Source organism: Curcuma longa, chromosome 4 (genome assembly GCF_044706935.1).
Source record: "Curcuma longa cultivar G26 ecotype Majalengka, Jawa Barat chromosome 4, ITB_CL_G26_1.1, whole genome shotgun sequence".
Lineage (NCBI taxonomy): Eukaryota > Viridiplantae > Streptophyta > Magnoliopsida > Zingiberales > Zingiberaceae > Curcuma > Curcuma longa.
Window position 1 is genome coordinate 17,432,517 of NC_133864.1, and position 24,529 is coordinate 17,457,045.

Below are 24,529 nucleotides of genomic sequence, written 5' to 3' on the forward strand. Positions count from 1 at the left end.
TTATTATCCCTAAATAATTTAAATTTTTTTGGGCCCCTTTTAATCCTGGGCCCTAGGCATAGGCCTTACCCGCCTATGCCTAAAGCCGGGCCTGCTCGAAGGCAGAGTTTAAATTCGAAAAAAAAATGATAATCCCAATTAGTTGTATTGACTCAATCCTTGGAGGTGATCGGTTTGGTCCCATGAAAATTTTCCATCGACTATCAGGATAAATCGAAAAGTGCATGTAGCGATCAACCCAGATGCCCAGCATCTTCTGATTGCGACAGAATTTAAATTCGAAGCTCGTAGAAAAGGTGGCTCTTGTGAACGTTTTTTATTTCCCTCCCATCGATTCGGAATTTGTCATGCGACTATTTATTGACACGTGTCCGGGGTCCATCTCGGATAGGGTGACCGGTTAGTCCGGTGCGCAGGCAGTAACGTCTCTATATACAACAGTCATCGTCTGCGGCCTCGCCCACCGACACCAGTGAGTCGAGAAATTACTGCCACCGGGAGCGACGATGCATCCCCACCTACTCCAGTCCTCCCACTGAATGACAACTTAAAATAACGCCAGCAGTGCGGAAACCTTCCAGGGCCGATCCCAGACCGTCCGTCTTCCGCGATCTGCGCGTCGCGCGTGGCCGGGCCCACTCGATCATCGACGTGTCGCGCTCCCATAAGCCATCGCGGCTCTCCCACCGCGCCCACGCGTACGGCGGATCGGAGATTCCCTGCCGCCGACAAACAGGATACACGGAACGCACCCACAAAGCTGAGCCGAAGGGCACTCGCAGCGAAGGGGAAACCGTGTTCCGCGTCTCGTTTCCTCGGTCAAATTAACCCGCGCGTAACTCCTCTCCGGTCGTTGCTAATTTACCGTAACGCCCTCGCAGCCGACACTTCCTCTCACCGCATCCGCTGCGAGCATCCAAAACAGGGGACATGTCAAATAGTCCAATCACTGCTTGACGCGTTTGCATCCGTTTCCATATCGGCCGTCGGAGAGTTCCACGTGGCCACCTGCGGGTTGCCACGGTGCAGTTCGGCAGGATCAGCGATCGATCTTCGGAAGTCCTTTCTTGCAATTTGGAAACCTGACGAGGGCAATTACGGAAATTAAATATATATAAAAAAATATATTTCGAATTAAAGCATATTCGACGGTAAATACGAAACGGAAAAATAAATAAATAAATAAATAAAATTCGACAGAAAGGGAGCACAAAAGGGCAAAGGGAACGCGCTTCCCTGTTCATCGTCGTCTCTGTCCGAGAGAGAGGGTGCCGCAATAAAGGAGAGCAAAAAAGCGAAAGATCTCGGTCGGGATCGATCTTTTTGGACTCCCTCTCCGACCTCCTCCCTCGCAATCGGGCTGACTCGCGCCGTCCCGGACCGTACCTCGAGCTTCCAGAGGTTTCGCCGTCGTCCCGATGGAGGTGAACAAGCACAGCCTTCCCGTCGGAGGCCCTCGCGCTGATCCCGACACGGGTTTGGAAGGTAGTGGGGGAGAAGATCTCTGAAGTTCCTGCTTCGTTCTTTATGATTTCTCCGATTGATTTCTATTGAATGTGGAACCGTGTCGGTGGCGGTTCGGTTAGGGTTGTGGTACGGAATGTATGACGGTGTCGCTTTTATTAATGATTTGTAGAATCCATGTGGAGGTTGGGATTAGGCGGGGTGAATTTGCCGTACCCGGAGAGGCCTGGTGAGCAGGACTGCTCCTACTACATGCGTACTGGATCGTGCAGCTATGGACAGAGGTGCCGCTTCAACCACCCGCGTGATCGCGGAACCGTAAGGAATTTCGACAACTTCGTTTGTGGTTTATTGTAGTAGGGTTGGCTGACCAGTTACGTATTTGTCTTTATCTCTTTTGGCCTTGTTATTCATCGTCTGGTTCTGATTGGATGATATGGTGTAGCCACTAGCCAATCTAACGTGATCCGAGTTTATGTTTTTAAGACTGTATCTTTTGATTTTCCTAGATGGGAAATCCATGTGTGTTTTGGATTCACCAGCATCTGGCTTTTGTCTTGTTGAATTTAATATTTTGATACTGTCTTTAGTTAATTGGTGCTGGAGCTGAAGGGATTGGATCGATGGAGTATCTTGAGCGAGTGGATCAGCCTGTATGTGAGGTACAACACATAACTATTTAAGTATTTTGTTGAACCAGACTGGGCTCCAGAATTGGCAAAATAACTATATAAATGCAAGCATTTTGCATCTGGATAGTTGAGTTATGTAGTTATTTTCTTAACTATTTTGTAACCCATTGCTTTTGTAGTACTACATGAAAACTGGAACTTGCAAATTTGGTGCCGCCTGTAAGTATTACCATCCCAGACAAGGTGGATCCGTCCAACCGATGTTGTTAAATGATTATGGATACCCTTTGCGGCCTGTACGGATTTCTTCACGTCACTTCATATTTGTTCTATTAGTTCAACAATTACTTCTCACCACTCTCATATTTGAATTACACACATTCTTGGTTGTTTTTGTCCAACAATAAAAATGCAGGGGGAGAAAGAATGCTCCTACTACCTGAAGACTGGCCAATGCAAGTTTGGTTCAAATTGTAAATTCCATCACCCGCAACATCCTGGGACCTCAGTGCTCTCATCTGCACCAGCATTTTATACGTCGGTGCCACCTCCACCTGTTCCCTCGCCCCACCAATATACACCTATGGCTAATTGGCAAGTTGCTAGACCTCCAGTTCTTCCAGGCTCATATATGCCAGGTCCTTATGCTCCTATGATGCTCTCTCCTGGAGTTGTTCCAGTTCAGAATTGGAGTCCTTATCTGGTCTGTGTATGGTTTGTCATTTCTAAATGTTTCGATAGAATAAAGTTGCGTGGTCTATATTTATTCATTTTTTTTGTTATTATATATGTGGTAGGTTCCTATGAGTTCCGCAGTTTCTCATGGAAGTCAACGGCCGATTCAAGTTGGACAAGAACATGGGTTAGCCAACCAGGCAACTCCTACCATGCCTGCTTACCATGTGTCTCATTTGCCACTATCTACTTCTGTTCCTTCAAATGTTAGTCATAGAGATAATAAGTTTCCAGAGAGACCTGGCCAACCTGAATGCCAGTTCTACATGAGAACAGGGGACTGTAAATTTGGATCCACATGTAAATATCATCATCCTCCAGATTGGAGCTTATCAAGGACAAACTGTGTGCTTAGCCCTTTGGGCTTCCCTCTTCGTCCGGTAGGTATTCTCTGTTGATTCATATCCTAAGCAGAAAGATGTCTGATTCCATATGCCATTTCAGGTTTCTATAACCTTCTATGCATAGTAACCTTTTTCTTGCCTTTGTTTTTTAATCCAGTTAATATTGCTTGTCTAAAGAAATTTACTACAATAATGTGCCAAATAACATAAGTCATCGATTAGAGACAGAGATAAGGATTGACAACATTTTATCTTTCAAAACTCTCCTTTTGTTTGAAGTACATTCACATTCTAGTAATTGCCTTTTCTGTTTCTGCTTGCAATTGTAGCTTTACATCCTTAACCTGATTAAGAGAGTTTTTTCTTTCTGCTACATTCCTACTCTGGATACCATCTAGACTTTATTTCATTGGTATAATAATAATTTTCAAACGGTTTAAGAGGTTTTAGCACAAAACGATAGCAGCAATTGGTATGTAATCTGTTATTCATCCCCAGCTATATGAATAGTGAACTAGAAACTTACAAATTGGCCCCTTTTATTGTTTTATCACTTATACCCCTGAGCTTATTGAATTCCACTTTAGCACAATTTATATTTCAGTATTTATTTGTAATAGTACATGCCAAATGTTTTAATATTACTAGGTCCAAAATGGTTAAGAATACAGATGTATTATCTAAGAAATGGTTCTTTTTGTAATGGTTAAATTTACCAAATGTTTTAATATTATTAGTCCAGAATGGTTAAGAATACAAATAATTCTGTATGCAAGACCTTTTGGTAATAGTTAACTTTTTTGGATCATAGTTACCTAATCAAACCTATATCTATATATTGAAACCTATATGCAATCTCTTATGCTTCTTATTGGCGCTGACTGAGCATTTGAGTATCTAAGTGAATGAAAATTATTACTGCAATGTGTATTTATGGATTTTAATTGTATATCAAAATCCAAAAATTTCTGTATATGTGTTGTCGTATCGGGATGAATCAAACCATTAACATGTAACTTGCTTCATTAACATAGTGATCATCCTCAATAATTTTTACAATGTTTGTTCACTATTATCATACCTTTCCAATTCTTACTACTAAATTATGAAGGCCAATGGTGCATATAACTATTTTAATTAGAATCAAGTAAAAAAAGAAATATTGACTTTTTCTTTTACTAAAATAATCCTTACTTCTTGAACCCCATTTTTCTATAGATAATTGTTGAAGTTTATCAAACTAAAATTATAGATTGTTTTAGTAGTTACACAATGCACAGGCCATCCCATCAACTTGTTTATCGTGTCAGAACAGAAGAATACTATCAAATACATTCCTTATCAAAGTCAGTCCATATGTTAGGCTTGAAGTGGCTAGTCCACTCTAGTTCATGCGGCCACACATTAACATACAAGACTTACTTTTACTGATTGGTCAATTCATATGAGAGTTCAATCAAATTTATAGGACATCATCATGGTAGAAATATAATGAACACACTACTGGAATGTTTGCAAAATACTCTAAAATAAGAGAAATTGGTTAATATGGTATGAACATGTTTAAAAATGATCAATAATTCATAGTACAAGATGTGTAAGGGGTACTGAGACAAAAAAAAAAAAATCATCAATTTAGTAAAGAAATAATTAATTTGAATCTTAGTAGTTTTATTTGCATAGAGTTCATTGAAGGGATAAGATTCATATAATTTGCCTATATAGTCACGACAAAGATGGTTTGACGGTGATGGTGATTCGATACCATCTGTTAAATTTCATTTTAATGCTCTCACGTTCTTCCTGGATGCTGCAATTTGCTTATAATACTTTCCTTCAATTCAATTTGGTTTTCTGATGCTCTTGTAGTTCTAATCAAATTCTTGTTACAGGGTGTTCAAATTTGCAGCTTCTATGCTCAAAATGGAATCTGCAAGTTTGGGAAAACATGCAAATTTGATCATCCGATGGGAAGTCTTAGCTATAGTCCTTCCGCATCTTCACTCTCCGACATGCCAGTCGCCCCATATCCCATCGGCATGTCGGTTGCAACTTTGGTGCCGTCCTTATCATCCTCGGAACTGCAATCCGAGTTCCTTTCCAGCAAAGAGTCTTTCTCTACTAGAATGCCATCCATTAACACATTCAGTGATTCCGTTGGTTCCATACATGCAAACAGGAGTTTCCCTTCCCCCTCACCTGGTCAACCTCATCACCCTACATCGAGTAGCAACATCGTCATTGCTCATGATAGTGAAATATCAAGCTCAAGCTGAGAAATTCAGTATGCCATTTTAGTTATTGACTAAATCTCCAACTTCAACTCGCTGTTCATTGATCCAGGCACAGAGGGAGGCACAACAGGCTCTCCCCTAACCGGGTATCTGGCCATTTTTACCTTTGATCATCTTGTTGGTACTATCCTTCACTAACCAACTCTTCATGAAATAAGTTATGGTCGACTTAAAGATGGAATAGCGAAATTCCAAGTCTTACAATTTTGTTTTTCATATACCCCTTCAAAAGATCAAGACTGGCATGATATTGCCTGCTATTGCCGACGGAAATTGATCTTTCTCACATGAAAAGTACTGCCTGTTTCATGGCTCAGATTTCTCACATTACTACAAAATCTTATTTGCTTCAAGACTTTTCAGGTTGAAGTTATTTCTGAAGCAGGTGCCCAGTTGACCTTCTAAAATTGTATTTTGTATTACTATTCTGAGCATCACTACTCTTGGACTAATGTAAATTTGATATCCAAATTATGTGCGAGTACACACTTTTCTCTTGTAAATTGCTTCCGATTGAGGAAAAAAATGAGTACTTTCTCCCTGTTTATTGCATCGTAAATAATGGCTTAAGTCAAATGTTTCATGTTGCACTGATTTAAACAGTAGGCCGTTGAAGGTTGAACAATTGTTCTTTATTTCTGTGGACTGCTACTCTGCTTCTCCTCTTCTTCAGATAATAACGAAGAATTAAATTTGTTAAAATTTAATTAATTAATTTTTTGATCAATTTTTACGATTAAAATAAAAAAAATCAAATTAATAAAAAATAATTAATTCAATCAGTAATTGAATTAACTAATTTTTAAAAACAAATACTTTTTTTAAATTATTTATTATTTAATACAAAATTAATATTTATAAAATTCATAATCGATTTAATCAAAATAATTAATATTTTTTAAAAAAAATAAATTTTCGAATAGACGGAATAAAATTTTATATTAATTCAATTATTTTAATTAGAGTGATATTATTATATGAATTCAAACTCTTGTATATTTGTTAACAAATTGTTTGAAATTTACTCCTTGCTACTAAATCAAATATTTTTCCTTGTTAAGGAATTAAGATTGATTGGTCTAAGCTTGACCGTGGTCACTTCTTTGAAGCTAAGTTGTTGATTTACCAAATCACTCTTCATTTGCCTCCTAACTCCTAAAATAGAGCAATAAAAAAAATTCAAATTCAAATTCCAAATAAAATAAATATATTAAAAATTGACTTTCAAATATACATAAATTATATTTTAAATTTATGCTAGAGACAAATTTATCCTAGCTCCACTAGGCAATAGGTGTCTAACAAGAATAATTTTACATACATTATAAAATACTATTTATTAAAAAAATATATACAAAGATATTTACATTTTAAAATCCCTCCCCTCGATTTACATAAATTATAAAGAACTCCCTCTTCTGGAAATATTTAAATCAAGTGTTCTGCTTCTGCTATGCTGTAGTATCTTTTTTGACCATCACATTCTTTAACCAACTAATTCAATAAGTATTTTTTTTTTATTATCAAAATTAACCTACATATGATCAATCACTCTCAAACTTGAGTATTCTCTATCAAGAATGTGAAGCAAAGAAAAAAAAAATCAATTGGTTGAACTATTTACTAGGTCCAAACATACATGCATAGTCATAATTACATAACAGAACAAACTACAGAAAATATGAAATTAACTTTTTAATTTATCTAATTATTTCACTAAACAATTCAACAAACATTTTATAAGAAAAGATATTTCTATAATTTTATAGAAATAAGACAATGAATCAGAAAAGGCTCAGAATTAAAAATTTTCTTATATGTACCCAAATACATTGAGGCAATAAAGTTAATGAAAGGTGTGTCAGGAAATAAATCAGACTTCATTTATGGAGTACAATTAAAGACTATACTTCATTAGATTCACATATTACAAATATAAGTCTACTAGCAAACAGTCATGATGGAGGCCATCATATTCAGCTGTTACAATGCTAATAAAGCACAAACCAAACAAAATATTTTAGTCAGTACATACATATAATAATATTGTTATGAGGGATTTAATTGTCACTCTAAACCACCCTAAAACCATCCTAAACGAGAAATAATTCACATTCAGTATGATATGAAACAGATACTTCAGGAGAAAAGGAGGTTAAAAAAGAAAAGAGTAAATCAACATAATGCTGTCTAGCTATAACATTAATGGTATTCCATAGCCTCATGTGCTCAAGATATTTATGATGAAACATTAAACTATTGGAAAGGAAAATAATTTTCAAAACGAGATCAAAACTAGTTCTTCTCATCTACAGATCTTGGTAAGGCATTGGCAAGGCCAGGATCTAAACAATGGGGGTGTATTGAAATCGAGAAAGAAATTGAGAAGGGGAGAACATTTGCACATACATAATTTCATTAGTCTTTCTAAAAGCCGTGGCTAAGCAACTTTGGCAGAGAATTAAATGATCCGATGAATGACTTCGTTCGCTTATGGCATGCTGAAGAAGAACCTGAATACATCACTCAGAGAGATTATGCCTTCGATGCGATTAGTTGCAGCTTCCACAATAATCACACGCCGCACCCCTGGATCAATGGGAATATCTCAAACACAATTCATAATGTAGAATGAAGAATTCAGACTTTAGTGTGATTAAATACCAGGATTTGCCAATTGTTCCATTACTATCAGCAGAGAATCCGTGCGGAGACATGTATGGAAGCGCTGCCCGGTTAAGGATCCATGAGATGGACTTGCATTGTTCCTGAGCTGCAATGCCTGAAATTTCACGAAAAGTGATTGTAAAATTTATTTGCCAAAGTGAGCTTGGTAAGGACTGTGGGAAACTAGACACTGAAACTTCACACTTGTTCACCCTAGTCCACACTGGCTGCAACATGTCACTTCGGTTAACATATATGAATTCAGCACCTTTAATAACAAGTAATAGAAGAGCAAAGTTGATAATGCAGAAACAGAAGCATAAATCGCGGAACTATTGGATGCTGTTTAAATGATACCAGTTGGAAGTGGGTCAGTTATATCAACCATGAACTAGTCGTGGGTGATCCCTTGCTCGCCATCCAATGAAGCAAGCAATACAATGCTGGGATTTGGTACTTATTTGATACTATGTTTTGTTTACCGTCAGAATAGATAGATACCACATGAGATATTGGCAAGAGAATTAAATTGAGATTACAATATAGCTCCAGAGAGGACAAGAAAAAAAAAATGGAAGAGTGGTAGAAAGGAGTGTTGTAAGAATACAGGAGCTCATTTTGGACAAGAAAATGGAAAAGATGACTAAAACAGAAAAAGCGAAGAAAAGGCAGAAGCTGTTGTGATGCCAGAAATCATAGAAGCAATGCAATTGTTTTGTTCATTAGATATCAAGATGCAATACTATGCTACCTTTGTATATGTGACTGACGAGACACAATCATTAAAGAAGGCAGAGGAGGGAGTAGGGCATATGAACCAAGTGTAGTCATGCTTCCAGAGTTTAGATGAGCCTGTATATATGTGCATTAACCAGGCAACCATCTTGATTTTGAATACAAGAACTTTGGAGCAACACCAAGGTTTGCTCCACATAACACTCTTAAGTTGGTTGCATCATAAAAAGTATCAGCAAAGCTCTACAAATTCCTTCATGTGGATGATATTAGCAACATTAGTTCACAAAATTCACCCAAGGTCTAACCAAGAACTATTATATAAAACATTCAGATTTGATATCTTAATATCGATAACTTTAGACCACAGCTGTACAAATTCCACTAGGTGGGTAATCCATCCAAGGCAATCCATTGTAGCAAAAGGTGGAATCCGCCACTCTAGCGATCCCACATGGTCGGTCCTACGGCCATCTGTGAGGAGGTAAATTGAGAAGCTGTAGTTGGTCATTGTGAGGGAGGGCATTTTTCTCGGCTTCGCCGAGATTTGACCCTTGCCTATTGTAGCAATATCTGTTCCGCAGTAGTCAATTCAACCATGCCTCGGAGGCCATCCAAGGCATGAGGATCATTATATGGCTTGCCATGATCAAAGGATGTAAATACTATTGAGATTAAGGATTGTATTATCAATATGAGTAACAAATCCAGTAAAAGATTATCATAATGAAAAAAAAGGTTGAGTGCAACACAAGATCTGACACCCATATCTTGGCATCTTCGACACCCTTAATTTAATATAGTAACTTGATCCCGGTATCAACAACCTACAAGTCTAGTGCATCATTAGGTTCTTTATATGATCATGGTATGACCAATCTTACTTTATGGATAAAAATGTTTGTTAATTAAGATACAATCATCATCAGACTGTGCTTGTCCTAATTATTTGTAGTCAGGCATATATGACTAACATCATTTTCTTTGATCACCACTACTACTTATGCTTTCCACTCTATAGATTACAATATTCACACACATATATACTTACAACTTATTAGTAAACTCATCTCTGCTACAATAACTTGTGTTCATAGTTAGAATTGATTAGCTACTTGTTCCAAAAGTTCGAGATGTTAGGAATGAGGAAAATTTGTATATTAATGTCCTTAACACTCCATGTCTGGATGAGTATACTTTTTACTTAATTAGCCCAAATACAACTCATGAATTAATGAGGCATTTGGTGGGTTATACCACGATTATATAAAACTTCTTTTTAGACTAAGGGGCACTTAGCAATAACATAAGACTCCAAAAGGTCCATCTCTATTTGACGACCCACTCTTTATCATACTAGTAATTTTTCTGCAATTGCATCTCCTTGTTGAATGAGATAGATAGGAACTATATATAAACAAATTAATGTAGCGAAGATACATAACTCCAATAGAAAATAAAATTAGCAACATGTTAATATTTAGACATAGTAAAATTACTAACGATATATTAATAAATATTAATTTAAGCCAACCTAAATAGTTAGGACTAAGATAAATATTAATATATCCTAAAGACATATTGATTTAATTCACTAAAAAGAAATATACAAAAAAAGTTATGACCATTTATTAAACTTACTTCACTTAATAAATAGGTCAATCTATGTCACTTGTCTCAGGTCATGTCTTGTTACTTTTGGATTTTCTCTAGGTTAATTATGTTTCTGGTCAAGTTGAATTCGTGTGGTAATCACCAATTCGCCATGCATCTAATATTACCGACCCTATTAATACTAAGATGGATATAAGAGGTTATTAAATATAATAGCTAATTAAATGATACTACTATGGAGAAATTGGGTGTAACAACAATTGAAAATAAAATGAGAGAAAAATATGTTAAAATGCTATGAACATATTCAAACAAAAAGATTCCACACTTAGACAAGTAAAATCAGAGTTAGAAATGTGAGAACAATAGGAGACTAGAAGAAGAAAAAAAGAAGAGAGAGACATGTATAGTGTTCAATAGAAGGGAAAATACCAACTCAAAATAGTTGGCACTAACATGACTTCATGAGAATGATATTAACAACTTTTACCACAGTAAGGTAGTGAGCTACAAAATCAAATGTGAATCTGAACTGTGTCATTGGACAAGATAATTACTCACAAACAACAAATAGTAGTAGAATCGAATGGCAGGACAAGCCAATTTTAGCCAACCTAAATAGTTAGGATTAAGAACTCGTAACTGCTGTACAATTGGGGGAAAACTAGTCTGACCAGAACTTACTGTGCATCTTAAAAATGATTATAGTCTCTAAATGTTCATAATTCAAACAAATAACAGGTGAACAAACAGCCGACAAGCTTCAAATGAATTATCTAGAAACAGGTTTCTTGGAATGCAATAAAACCTTAGACCATCAGAAATAGAATGTCATTACAATACCATAACCATATTTGTTCAACATTATGTGGGAAAGGAAATACAATAATAATATTAACAATAAAAAAATAGATCTGACTACAAAAGCAACTAATGATCTGACAAGTCGTCAGAGCAAGGAATGGAAACTCAAGTTACAAGATAAGTTTGAACTCAACGAATTAATAATCCTGTCATTCCAAGGATAGGTGGTATTCAATACAAAAGATTTCCATTTTACCTGGTAAATACTTGTTTCATCCAGGCGAATTCGTGCATAGACCTTGTCTTTAGCCAAAGATATGATGTCACTGGAATTTGGAATTGGAACACAAAATAAAACTATTGATAAAGCAACTGGAAGATAACAGGGGCCTAAGATGTAATTAACTTCTAGGATAAGCATAAACTTTCGTATAACTAAAAGAGTACAGCTGTATTGAGTTTGAACAGAATACCTTCTAGAATATGTGTCTAGCAAACGGTCATTGTCATCAACTATTGGTATCGAACTAACTTCAGCTGCATATTGATTATTGATGTAAGATAAGATACCTTGGTGACAATGGTGTAGCTAGATAACTAATCGAGTGGGGTGAATAGTCAAAGATAAGAACTTGCATATAAAAAATATTTGAAGTTCTTGAAATGAGATAAGATAAAATATGGAAAAGGAGAAGAATAAGATTTATTTATGAATGAAAAAGCATATAATGAAAATCAAATTTATGAGTTTTTTTAAAAATAAGGGTCTATTATTTAACATTGGCATAAAATCCAAGTTTATATAATTTTACAAACAAAATTAAGAGTAACCAACTAATTGAAAGAATGAGCCAATTAAAATTAAAAGACAAACTGAAATGAAGTCAATTCATAGTTTTAATTCTTTAACATAGAGTATTTATGAAATTCAAGTAAGGTCAACTAACTCCAATTTTAGCTACGTTCCTGCTTGGTGATGAGAGGATACAAGAATGAAATTCCAAGAATTTATACTTTTCAAACATGACAGCAATAGAAATACAGCTTGGAAATAGAAAACTGATCCAATAGCACAAAAGAATATCATGGTGTTATGAAGGTTAAAATAACAGCTATAAAGTAAGATCCAGCAAGGCATACAAAATGAGGAAAAAGTCAAACGACAAAAACTAAACATTTTTTCTCCAATTTGATTGTAGTCCTGCATACATCATACATCCTAGTCAATCTGTTTCATAAATGTATGATGCTAGTCCATATTAGGCACATGAGAAAGCTGGGGTGTCAGCGCATTTGGATAAAGAATATATTTTCTGATATCCAAATGAACTATCAAAAATGCTAAAAAACAACAAAAAAGGTGTCCATGAAAAGTTCTAGTTGCAGAAGCACTTAATCTAATCACATGATAGTTACAAACATTTTCTCAACTTTAAACTTAATTTACAATGTCCTATGACCAAACAATGGTCACTAAGACTTGCAATGGATACTATAGGCTGAAGTAGTGAATCCCACAAAGGCTCAATGAGTACAACTGCAGACAGTTAAACCTTTTATGTCTTAGAAGAAAAATCCTGAATGGATTTAAAATTTTTTGCTGCAATTGATATGCCAACATTTATAATTTCTATCTGAGGCTAATTTTGAAGTTCTCCAAGACTGATACGGTACCATATCATAAAGGCATTGAAATGATCATAAAATTATTAAACTGAATTGTTATATAGCAAATGTAGTATTATCATGCCCATGCATATTAAAATATATTCTCACTTTGTATGTGAAGAAGTAATAAGCAAGGAGATTAAGACTGTCACTTGAACTTTGTATGTTGGTCCTCATGATCAATCAGCGTAATTGTTTATTAAAGCACTTTGGGTACAGGAACAGGAGGCGACAAATAGGAAGATAAGATATATATTCTTCAACTTGAGAGAGAGAATAAAATGGAACTCGTGTAGTGAGATAAAAGTTGAGGTAGTTGTTTGCCTATCACCTTGAGCTAACAAACTTACTCAGTTTCCCTTGCTCCACTAACAAACTTAATCCAAGACAAAAAAGCTTACCGTGCACCAACAGTGTTAGAGCGTGACTTAGTGATTCATTCGGTTTCAACTTTACCAGCTGAGTCCCATTTGATTCACCAATTCTAGAAACCCATGTGCCCAAGGGAATAGTAAATATTGCTTGTTGCAGAATGGGTACTGAAGTAGTTGAATGCCTAAAATGTCTGCAGATACCTGAAATTTTAAGACCAAATTTGCAGAGAAATCATCAGTTACTTGTGATTAATGCACACTATATTAGTAGTTAATAAACATTAGAACTTACATCTTAATATTCCCGAAAGGGATGCAAGATGAAGCAAATGTGGGAAAGAATCTTCTTGCAACAATGAATGAACTATTGGAATTGTAGTGATGCGATTTTGCAATATTTTCAGTGCTACTTCTTTCAATGAATCATAAGGCCCAGCCTATAACCAGAGAAGATAGTCACTGATGGAGGTCTCAAATTTTGAATTGTGAAATCCAGTTATACTTACGTTGATAACACATCTAAAGTAAAGATAAATACATTAACATATTAATTGAAACAAGAATAACACAAAGAACAACTTGGAGGACTAAAATTCAAAGTGGAAAAGGTAAAACGTGAAACACTAAAATGAACAACTCTGACAAAATAGGTAAGAGAATTGAAAATCAGACATAAGCATGGAAGGAAGACAGAAAATATAGTCCAGAAAAATAGCATCATAAACATGAAAGTTAGGTGTTTTGTGAAAATAAAAAAGAGAGCAAAACTGTTATCATAGACAATATATCTTATTTATACATGGATAATGTTACTGTCAAAATATGCTATTGAGCAAACATCAAAAGAGCACTCTTTATCTTTGTTATCATCAAAAGAATGCCCTATGTTGAAAAAATATATCAAAATAGTACCCCATCCTAAATTTTATTCCAAATTACCTTTTTATCTGACTAATCCAATAGTTTCAGTCAAAATTGCTACAATGTGGAGCAATTGTAGCAGTTTTAGCTAACACTGCAACAACAATTTAGACTAGTTTTAACTTTTAACCAAATTGGAGCACTTTGATCAAAATTGCTTGGAGCAACTTTGGCCAAAACCATTCCATGTTGTTTGAAACAAGGATATTTTAGGATGAAAAAATAGGATGGGCATCCTTTTAAATATTTTTTCAACATGGAGCACTCTTTTGATGATAATGAAAATAAAGGGTGCCCTTTTGATTTCTGCTCTATTTGCCATATATGAATAAAATGGTCTCATTGTGCTTGTAGAGCTTAATTTAAAAAATTGAATATTTGTCTATTGGTAATGAATAAAGATATTACTTTGAGAACATTGGTGGCAATCAGAAGAAGCTACTTCACAGAAACTGAAAAAAAAAATATTCACATATTCGGAAAGGACAAACAAGAAAAACACTGCCAGAAAAGTTACATGGATTAACTGTCTCTGAGACTGTCCATGCAAAGCCATTTGACTCGATAGCTGTTGCTTTGCCTCTTTCCAGGCAGAAATAGTATGAGTCTCGAGTTCTTCTTCTGTTAAATTTGAGCCACGATTGCTAAGCTGCAAAAAGGAAAAGAAGTAAACAAAACATCAAAATGCAAATGTGAACTGGTACATTTTAAAAGTTCGAAGCCATGGTGCAGCTGAGAATTAAATCTGTGAGAATCCCACATGTGGGATATGTAGATACAGGACTTGTATAAGAATGTGATCGCATGACACAACATTGGTTTCATCACACCAGATACCGTGTAAGTTGAAGGTTGCCTAGCATGCTTGGTAAAGACTGTCCTAGTGCAAGATTGTCTTTAAATCTCCACCTCTGCCTCTCCAATTTCATATTTGGAAATATTTTCTTACTTGATCACCATCATGTCCAGAATTTCTTTTAAAGCCAGATCCTAGTTTTAGAGCCTTCCAAGATTGTCTATCTACTGCTGGCATCATAATTATTCTAGAAGTAGCTCTCCGTAGCAATACAAGTATCCCATACAAGCTGGTGCACATGGTCATTATAGCAAATCAAGTCAATAGTCTGCACATTGCACGATATATGAATAATCATAATTCAACTTAATAAATATATTTTCAATAAATAAATATATAAAAAATAATCTAGATTGAGCTAAGTATTATTTATTATTTTTTAATCTTCCATTTCTTTGTTAAAAGGAAACGCATGCATTAGATGGACTTGGGATGGTCATGTAAAAGCTTTCCAACACTTGTATTCCTTCACCTTGCCTAGTTCTTTTATGCTTCCAACATATCTACATCAAAATAAAATATTTATTAATTAATTGGTGAGCATGTGAATTGAAAAATAATGATAACAGAAATTACCCATATAAGTTCGACCCACTGCATAAGGTTTGGTCAAAAGAAGAAGAAATAACTCTTAATGTGTTTGAGTTGAAGAAGATTTGAACCAAAAAATAATGTCTTAAAGGTGATATGGCAAGGATAAGATGCTCTAAAAGAAACCATGAGGAACACTAATAGTATGAATCCATCCCAACTTGACCAGATAAAGGAGAGATGTTACTTCTACACATCTAATGCAGTATCCGTTGTTCTGTTACATTCTGAAACTTTATTTTAATTTAAATTAATATGATTAAGAATAACTATATTTAAAAGGATTAATTTGGAGATTTTTTACGGCTTAATCAGATGTTTAAAAAGCTAATGCAACAACTTTGCTTTTAGTACTGTGGGCTAATTGGTTGTTAGATTTGCTGGTTGATTAAGTGGATCAACCGTTGTGGGTGCAATCATTGTGGGTGACATTCCATGCCATGCCTATGGTCATGGAGACCCAGTTGGGATGCGATAGTACCACAATGAATTGTCCATCGGAATCTCGGGCTCAAACACTGTAGATCCTATCCCACTGTGAGTCCTTAGCACCTACTCATCTTCTATTCACATATTATTTCATCAGTATAATGGTGATAGCTTTAATTGCATAAAAATGGCTATCCTTGATTCATCGTAATCCTGGGCTAACATTTGGGAAACTGAATGCAAGACTTCTTCAGCATTGGCCAAAAAGTCCAGGACCTCTGGCCAAGACTTCAACTTTTAAATTGTTGTCAAAATCAAACAGGAAATGACAAACAAATGAGATACAGAAACATCTTTTTTTTCCTTCTCATGAAGAAGACTATTTGAATGTCATGTCAACGTTTTATTTATTAGAATAAATAATGCACGATCTTTTTGTTCTATTTCTAGTGTTGAGACAGAGAAATCTATTGACTAAGTGGACAACACTGCAAAAGTCAGAACTACATTTTTATGGTGTATCAAAAATCAGTCAACGACAAAATAATCATGTCAGAACAGGTACAAGGAATCAAAAATTGACAGAAAAAGGTAACAGATGATTCTATCATTTCCCAAAACAAAGCATAACGACAAATCAAATATAATGTACAATGAACCAGATGAGCTCGGTTCTCAAGGAGCCAACATGAATAGACAAATATTCTATTACTCGAATCTTTCAAACCAATTCAACCAGAGAATTTTAACAAATATCCCAAAATGAACTCGTGTCATTTATAAACCCTAAACAAGTGAAAAGATGCAGAGAAGAAAAGAAATTCCACAGATCCTATAGCAAAACTTCCAAAGAAAGTAGCATCGCTTAGGTAACAGAAAAAACTAAGCTCCTAATTACAAAAACAATATTGAACTCATACCGAGATTGCAAACTAGAATCGATGTATTTCCAATAATAGACAAATATTCTATTACTCGAATCTTTCAGACCAATTCAACCAGAGAGTTTTAACAAATATCCCAAAATGAACTCATGTCATTTATAAACCCTAAACAAGTGAAAAGATGCAGAGAAGAAAAGAAATTCCACAGATCCTATAGCTAATTTCCAAAGAAAGTAGCATCACTTAAGTAACAGAAAAAACTAAGCTCCTAATTACAAAAACAATAATGAACTCATACCTCTTTTAGAATTAATATAAAATCCAATGGACTGAGTACTCCAACAAATTCTCCACTGCAAGTATCCAGTAAGGGAGCAACGGGAATACCCTGACAAACATGAAGTTTGAAGAGAAAACAGACTTCAGTAATGAACATGCAATGTCAGTCATTCCACAAAAGAAGATCTATTTCATACACCATAGAAACCTAGATCAGAAGTCATCGTGTCTAGGACAGAAAAGCAAATTATAGCAGTATGGACTCCAAAGAGTGAAATCAACTGGCCATATCTAGTACTCCATTAAACTAATTAGTTTTATATGTGATTCTCGTTTACTTATCTTCTGAGTCAAAGTGAAAAATGCACACTCCAATAAATGATATCTCTATCCCTTTGTGATGCCTAATAGGTACCAATTGATGCTAAACAGGTTCACAAAAGTAGAGGTAGGAGGAGACAAAAAGAAAAGAATTAGAGAGAGGAGAAAAAAAGGGATGAATGAGAAATACCATAAGAATAATTGATATATCATTTTTAACATATAAAGCACCTTGCATTTACGCCTAAGTATAGTATTTGGATGCAAAATAAAAAGAATAAAACTAACAACCACCAATTTGCTGGGAATAATGGGTCCTCCTAATTGAATGATTGTTTTCCTACATCGATATAGTTAAATGAAATATATATATATATATATATATACAGTCATGAATAAAACTACAGCTTGAAAATGTTTCCATGTCAACAGGTGATACTACCTGCTCATAAAGGATATGGAATGCTTGCTTTACCGGCAAACTGACTTCAAGAGCTATAACCTGAAGAACATTATGATTGCTGAATCAAGGAGTGAAAGGATGGAACATCTAGTTCTGTTCACTGGAAAAGGAAACAGCATGTTATACCTTCCCTGAATCAGGAAGCAACTCATAAGCAGAATGGGTAGACAAGAATTCAGAAATGCATTCACGAGATATTCCAATATCAGCCTCTGAAATCCTAGAATTTGACACCTGCAGGGAAGCATCTGCACATGAAATGGTTGGTCTAACAGATAGGTAGTGAGTCACATTAGCTGAAACATATGCAGATTTTAAAGCAGCTGAAAGAGAATCCTCTAATGGAGTGTTCATTTGGCTCTTACACAGTTATGTTAATTTTATAAGAAAGAAGTTAAGTTTAACGTTTAAACAAATTGATAAAACAGGCAAATCATGCTAGCATTGCTGCCACTAACTAGGGGTATTGCAATTAAAAGTCAGCGCAGCAATTCTTGGTGTTTACATGATTGATAGGAAACAAACACTAAGTAAATGAAATGACATATGAAATGATATATAGATACTTAGAGATATGACATTACATTACTAAGCACAGTGCAATGCATAGAGAAAATGATTAGCTAAGATGTGAACCTTAAAGAAGATGGAAGGACTAAGGAAAAGTTTTGATAATAATCATTCATAAATTAGATTCATCCTGCAAATGAAGAATAATGGTAAAAGGAAATGCCTCTAAGATAGTGTAGAGGCGGCATATCCATATGTCAGTCAAACATGGATGAGTATACCTAACAGTAGATGGAGATTTGAGAAAGCTATATCTGTTTTGTTTTACAGTTTATTTTAACTATTAATATTGTCATACAAAATAATAATAATAGAAAAAGATTCATGCAGTCAATTGTTAGTGCTTGATATTGTTGCAAGCATAGATAACATGACAAAGAAGTATAGTGTAAGATAGCAGTAATAGGTACAAGCTTAGCAGGAATGTGTAGATGGAATCAAATTGGCATTAAGTTATCTAGTCTTTACTAGTTCTTTTAATACCATAAACATAATGTAAAATATGACCAGGTCAAATGTGTTTGCTTGATTATTTATCCAAAAAAATTGAACCGTTAGGAAAGTGACTAATCTATGCGCTTACACTTTTAGCACATGATTGCCTGATTTTGACTGTTTAGCCTAAGAAGTTATAGTTGGTGACTAATAAGGATAATGGATAATTCCACTAGTGAGTTAAAAAAAAAATAGTGAAAATTCAGTACTGATGCTTCTGGGCAAGAGAAAGTGTTAAGACCAACAATACAGTCTAATGTGTTCTTTAGCGAGAAGCTAAATGAAGCAAAACCAAAATAGTGAGCCTATACCAGGTATCTCAAATGTATGTCATGCCTAAAACAACAAACAAACAAACTATGAGCTCCAACTATTTGGAATTAGGTACATGGATCATCCTGCCATAAAATTTGTAAAGGCTATGCCACTACCGGTACCAAATATCCAATCTTTAAAGTCAACTCTAATGGTTCTAGGAAGCATTTTCTTCACTCCACCACTCACATCTTTAACCCCAATTGATTCATCTTGTCTAATTATAAACAAAATTATTGATCATTTTTTTAATATGCCCATAACAAATTTTTTTTTTATTTCAAAATTTTGTTAAAGAAAGGGACTCCTTGGCGCAATGGTAAAGTTGCTACCATGTGACCTAGAAGTCATGAGTTCAAGTCTCGAAAATAGTCTTTTGCAAAGCAGGGTAAAATTGCGTACAATAAACCCTTCCCCGGGATTCCGTATTGGTGGGAACTTCGTGCACTAGACTGCCTTTTCATAATTTTGTTAAAGATAAACTTAATTTCACTTGGATAGTAGTATTTTTCCTTCTTTTTTTTTTTTCATGAACACACAACCATCTTAGCATTCTCATACTTTTTATGTGTTAAACCTTAACTATCCAACAATCTATCCAAAAGTATGGCTAGTCATACTATACTATCATAATTATTTTCATTATTTTATCTAAGAGGTACAAAATGAAAATTTAAATGCTTGTGGGATAAATGTCTCAACTCTACTGTAATCAAACATTACTATGGTGCTCAAAATAAGACTATAAATGCCATTAATAGAGCGGCTATGATACTTTCAACTATAAGCACAAAAGCAAATTTTAGCAAATGTAAGAGTAGTCTATGCCTAAACTCCCAATCAGACTTATCTACGATAGAAATTTAGATGGGACATGTCCCAAAGTTGTGCATTCATACATCTTCCCTTCATAATTTTATTATTGGGAGACGTGTGTTGGTGCATGTCAGAATTACAGCCTTCGTAGAGGATAGATTCTCTGAGTGTTCTGTAAAATGTAGCATGAATAGTAAATACAATTTGTAACGAATAGTGAATACAATTGCGCCACATAGCCTCATACACCCCGAAACACATTTATATAGATTGTGCATAGATATGAGTCAAAATTTTGTCCTTAGACTTGTAAAACAACATGTGGCATCATTCATTCTAGTAGCAAAAGCTGTTTCATAAGAATTTCGCACTATAATGCCTATAGTTAAACCAAACATACTTTGAGAACCTGGATTAAACTAAACCTAAATTAGAGCAATCATCTTCTTGTCAACTTTATTCCAAACATCTTGTGATGAACTAAAAAACTAGCTTAATCTACAAAGGTTAAATTAAGAACTAAAATACAGCAGTGAAGCATTGGATATGTATGAGTGCTCAAGCAGCTACATGAAACACTTTTTAAATAATGGTAAAGTGTTCTTCATTTAAGAAACTTCTATCACTTTGAAACAACTCGTATTGCCTAACTAATAAACCAGGCAAAAGATTTGACTGCACAGTTAAAAATATTATAAACCAACATACTCTTAAACAGAAAATGGCATAAGACTCGCAATTCTATCATCTTCATTATCTCTTTCATCTATTTTGCATGGTAGATATTATTCTCTAATTTTGTATTGACTAAAAAGGTAAAATAAATAACTTTGCTGTTGTTACTTTAGTTATTGATTCAGTACTTATTCAAAATTTGACTAGGAAACACATGATGATCACAGGATATGAGACAATGTAGTCATCTCCACTAACTCATAAATCTGTTGCTTGTATGAGCACGGTTTTAAGGTCTCCATTTATATCACTTGACGAGAGGGATATCTCTACAAGATGCCATCACTAGCACTGAGTTGGATAGTGCAAATGTCAAGTGTCACACTTCTTATTTGATAGGAGGCAGTATGAAGTTTGATATTAGGGATACAGAACTCACTACGGGCAATAGTAAGACATTGATATAGACAGTATCAAACATAAAGGGCAACCCGATACACAAAACTCCCACCAATATGGGATCTCGGAGAGGGGTCAGACCACATTGGATCTATTGTATGTAGTCTTACCCTACATTGCAAAAGACTATTTCTGCGACTCAAACTCATGACCACAGGATCACACGACAACAACTTTACCATTGTGTCAAGGCTCCCCTTCAAAGTATCAAACATGATAAAGACAATAAGAGTATACGAGTGATAGAAAGGCTTGAGGGGCTTCTAGATCACCAAAAGATTGATAGAACTTGCTTGAGGCATCAATATTTCCATAAACTTCTCCGACTGTTGGAGACTTCCTCGTGTCTTTTATAATGCTACGTTAAAAATGTTTATTCTCCACAAATCTACTGAAATACATAAGAATAAATTAAACATGAAAGAACAGCCGCATCATGCACAAGTTCATATTAATCAACAACCCTCTTATATTGAACAAGGCATACAAATGAGTACACAAATTGATTCTTGATGTGATAATAAGGTTGCTCATCATGTTATAGCAGACTTACCACAATTCGGAAGTTCTCATGGTCCACATCCATGCTCATTCTATTACTAGGTAGCTCAGAACTTAAAAGAGCGTGAACAGGATTAGCTTCTTGGTCAAGAATAAGAGTGTTAACAATCCCATAAGTACTCATCGTATGAGGTTGCTGCTCATCATGCCGCCATGCACCATCCACAAAGAACATATACTGCACAATAAAGATGTGAACTAAATGTACAAATAAAAAGAATGATTATCATACATTTGAAGAATTGACATCCATACAGACTTAGACATGCACAAGTAACCAAAGCAGCATAAAACTTAATGGTGGGTAGTGCACTTAAACTAATCAACATCAACAAATCAATTAGACAAATAAACTATTTATTTTTCTTATCAAGGTGCATGCAATTCATACAAACGTGAGACCAGAAAAGAAACACTTACTCTTCATAAGAAAATATGCATTACAAATCACCGAGTCATAAGAACAATGTACTCATGCTGACCTGATGAATGCCAGGTGATAAGCTGCACATAACCTGAAATACAGTAGGGTCTCCCTCTAAGGGAACCATTTCTACACGTTCAGTCCACCTGCAATGGAGATACAAAGGAATGTTTAAATTACCATTTATGATAACATTACGTACTTAGCATTTGTAATACAAAAAAAAAAATCCAAAAGAAATTGAAATTATATACACATGTAAATGTCGATGCAATAAGTGCACCAATGTAGCTGTCTTGGTTGTATATTCAAGTTCATTATGATTAGTGACATCAACTTCACGATCAACACTTGAGTTTCAGAGAATATGCAAAGGGACTTTTAACAGAGCGCAAATTAGTATGTTCAGAAAAGAGAACCCTGTTTACTACTTAAGAGAAAGATGTAGATATCTCTACTTGATTAAGTTGATTGTTCAGAAATTTTTAGCAAATTTTTAAAGATGTCAATAAAAGAATTTCTGACTTAGCATTCCTTCAATTCCACAACCCAAATAATCAGAAAAAGAATATTAGCAAAAAAAAAAAATGACCAGGAGGAAGGATCTGACCTTGTAAATGAGCCAATCACAAAAACCCTATTCCCACCATAACGCCAGACAAATTTCCATGGAATTAGCAAGCTACCTGAAATTCCACCCGCATCTTGTGTACGTTCGGTTCCAGCAGGAAACATCCGTCTAAATCTTTCAGAAAGAAAGCACTATCGAGCTAAAGATGCCTCCAATAATCTCAAATAAGTATCACCCAAGAAAACTCGCCTTATGCTCCAATGCTTCTCTTCTATGAAACATCATGGATACAGCAAGAAGTAAATAACCTCGAATTTATTTTCTCCTGTGACAGGTGTCTCCAATCTCACATGGCCAGTAAGCCACGGAGCTAACTTTTGCCCACCAGTTTGCCAAAGAACGCCCACAAATGCGCAGTTTTGTTCACTTCGAATTCCGGGAACAAGAAACAACAAAATCCCTCGATTTGAACGACACCTCGAGAAGAAGAAGAAAACAATACAAATATACCTGCAAATCCCTAAAAAGTGAAGAAAATTCCAGTCACAAAGGAGGAACTAAAACCCCACGATGAATTCAACCACAGCCTGTAATGGGACTCACCTGAAAACCCTAAAAATTCAGTCAGCGTAAGAACCTTAACTCCCAAAATAAATCATCCATCACCAGATCGAGACCGTGAACAGGAGCAACGAGGGGCAGCTGCGACGAACGCTATCGTCAATCGCAATCGCTCGGAGTGGCGCCGGAACCAAACTGCAAGGAGAGGCGAAGAAGCGTGGGAGAGAGATCAACGAGGAAGAGTGTTTTATTTTTAAATAATAAAAAAAAAAGATTATATTCCATTTCTGGATTTGCTATTTATTTTATTCGGACGAAAAAGCGAGACCATCGGAGAGATCTGGACCGCAACGATCAGAATGTACGGCGGATATTGCATCTCCAATCACGTCCAGTGTGGTCCTTGCGTGGCAGAATCTCAGTGGTCAACGGCTTAGGTTAAGGAACAGTTGCTCACCTCAGCCAATCAGAAACTGAAACGTGAACGTCACGTGCCGAGGGAAGTTGTACCTTACGCCATGTACAATTGCTTGGATAAAACACTTCTAATGTCTTACAATTAATAAAGAAAATAAGTCTCCTTAAATTCATTCTTTAAGCTATTATCATTAATATAGTTCTTATAAATGTGTGCTCATACATATTTTGTTTTATTTAGAGTTTAAGGTATTCAAAGGACAACTTGCACAAAAATTGATGTCCAAAATATTCATCAAATAGACATATTTTTTTATTTTAATCCTTAATTATACATTTTCTTATTTTATTGTTATATATTTATTTTTGCCTTCGATCACAGATTTGTTGAAATAGACAAGAATCGAATATCGATGAAGTCGAGATAATATCTTTTTCTACCGTGACCAACTGTAACTTTCCGATTTACTTATTCACAGATGGTCGTAGAGTTGATCATGTGAGACTACTGAGGTGTCAAATTCTATTTTTTACTCAAGTTATACACTCATTTCCTAATTAAACATGCATTTTGTTGGATCATTAGAGTT

General features: G+C 35.2%; 2 protein-coding genes across 3 annotated transcripts; one reads left to right on the forward strand and one right to left on the reverse strand.

Annotated features, from left to right (window-relative positions):
- Positions 1-1,227: 1,227 nt before the first annotated feature.
- On the forward strand, positions 1,228-6,067 carry LOC141827532 (zinc finger CCCH domain-containing protein 6-like). The gene is made up of 7 exons (XM_074714802.1): positions 1,228-1,485; positions 1,637-1,782; positions 2,055-2,126; positions 2,276-2,392; positions 2,512-2,799; positions 2,894-3,211; positions 5,068-6,067. Exons 1-7 carry the CDS (start codon positions 1,419-1,421, stop codon positions 5,449-5,451), a joined length of 1,392 nt encoding a protein of 463 aa, XP_074570903.1. The 5' UTR covers positions 1,228-1,418; the 3' UTR covers positions 5,452-6,067.
- Positions 6,068-7,728: 1,661 nt separating this feature from the next.
- Positions 7,729-23,732, reverse strand: LOC141826782 (sucrose nonfermenting 4-like protein). Of its 2 annotated transcripts, XM_074714083.1 has the most exons (14): positions 23,565-23,732; positions 23,001-23,481; positions 22,449-22,536; positions 21,959-22,144; positions 18,202-18,309; positions 18,055-18,114; positions 17,311-17,400; positions 14,770-14,901; positions 13,624-13,768; positions 13,359-13,532; positions 11,763-11,826; positions 11,546-11,615; positions 8,134-8,251; positions 7,729-8,058 (listed from the first exon to the last, which is right to left on the reverse strand). In XM_074714083.1, the coding sequence occupies exons 2-14, from the start codon at positions 23,123-23,125 to the stop codon at positions 7,961-7,963; spliced, it is 1,458 nt and encodes a 485-aa protein (XP_074570184.1). In that variant the 5' UTR covers positions 23,126-23,481; positions 23,565-23,732; the 3' UTR covers positions 7,729-7,960. The 2 variants fall into 2 exon arrangements, with proteins under 2 accessions (XP_074570184.1, XP_074570185.1); XM_074714084.1 differs by lacking the exons at positions 23,001-23,481; positions 23,565-23,732 and having other exon boundaries at positions 22,387-22,474.
- Between the last annotated feature and the right edge of the window lie 797 nt (positions 23,733-24,529).

Coding starts and splice junctions, on each gene's coding strand:
- LOC141826782 (XM_074714083.1), bottom strand. CDS start 23,125: ATGTTTCCTGCTGGAACCGAACGTACACAAGATGCGGGTGGAATTTCA. Junction 11,827..13,358: donor TCTAACACTGTTGGTGCACG/GTAAGCTTTTTT, acceptor ATCAATATGCAG/CTGAAGTTAGTTCGATACCA. Junction 11,616..11,762: donor CTAGACACATATTCTAGAAG/GTATTCTGTTCA, acceptor TCCAAATTCCAG/TGACATCATATCTTTGGCTA.
- LOC141827532 (XM_074714802.1), top strand. CDS start 1,419: ATGGAGGTGAACAAGCACAGCCTTCCCGTCGGAGGCCCTCGCGCTGAT. Junction 1,783..2,054: donor ACCCGCGTGATCGCGGAACC/GTAAGGAATTTC, acceptor TACTGTCTTTAG/TTAATTGGTGCTGGAGCTGA. Junction 3,212..5,067: donor TGGGCTTCCCTCTTCGTCCG/GTAGGTATTCTC, acceptor TTCTTGTTACAG/GGTGTTCAAATTTGCAGCTT.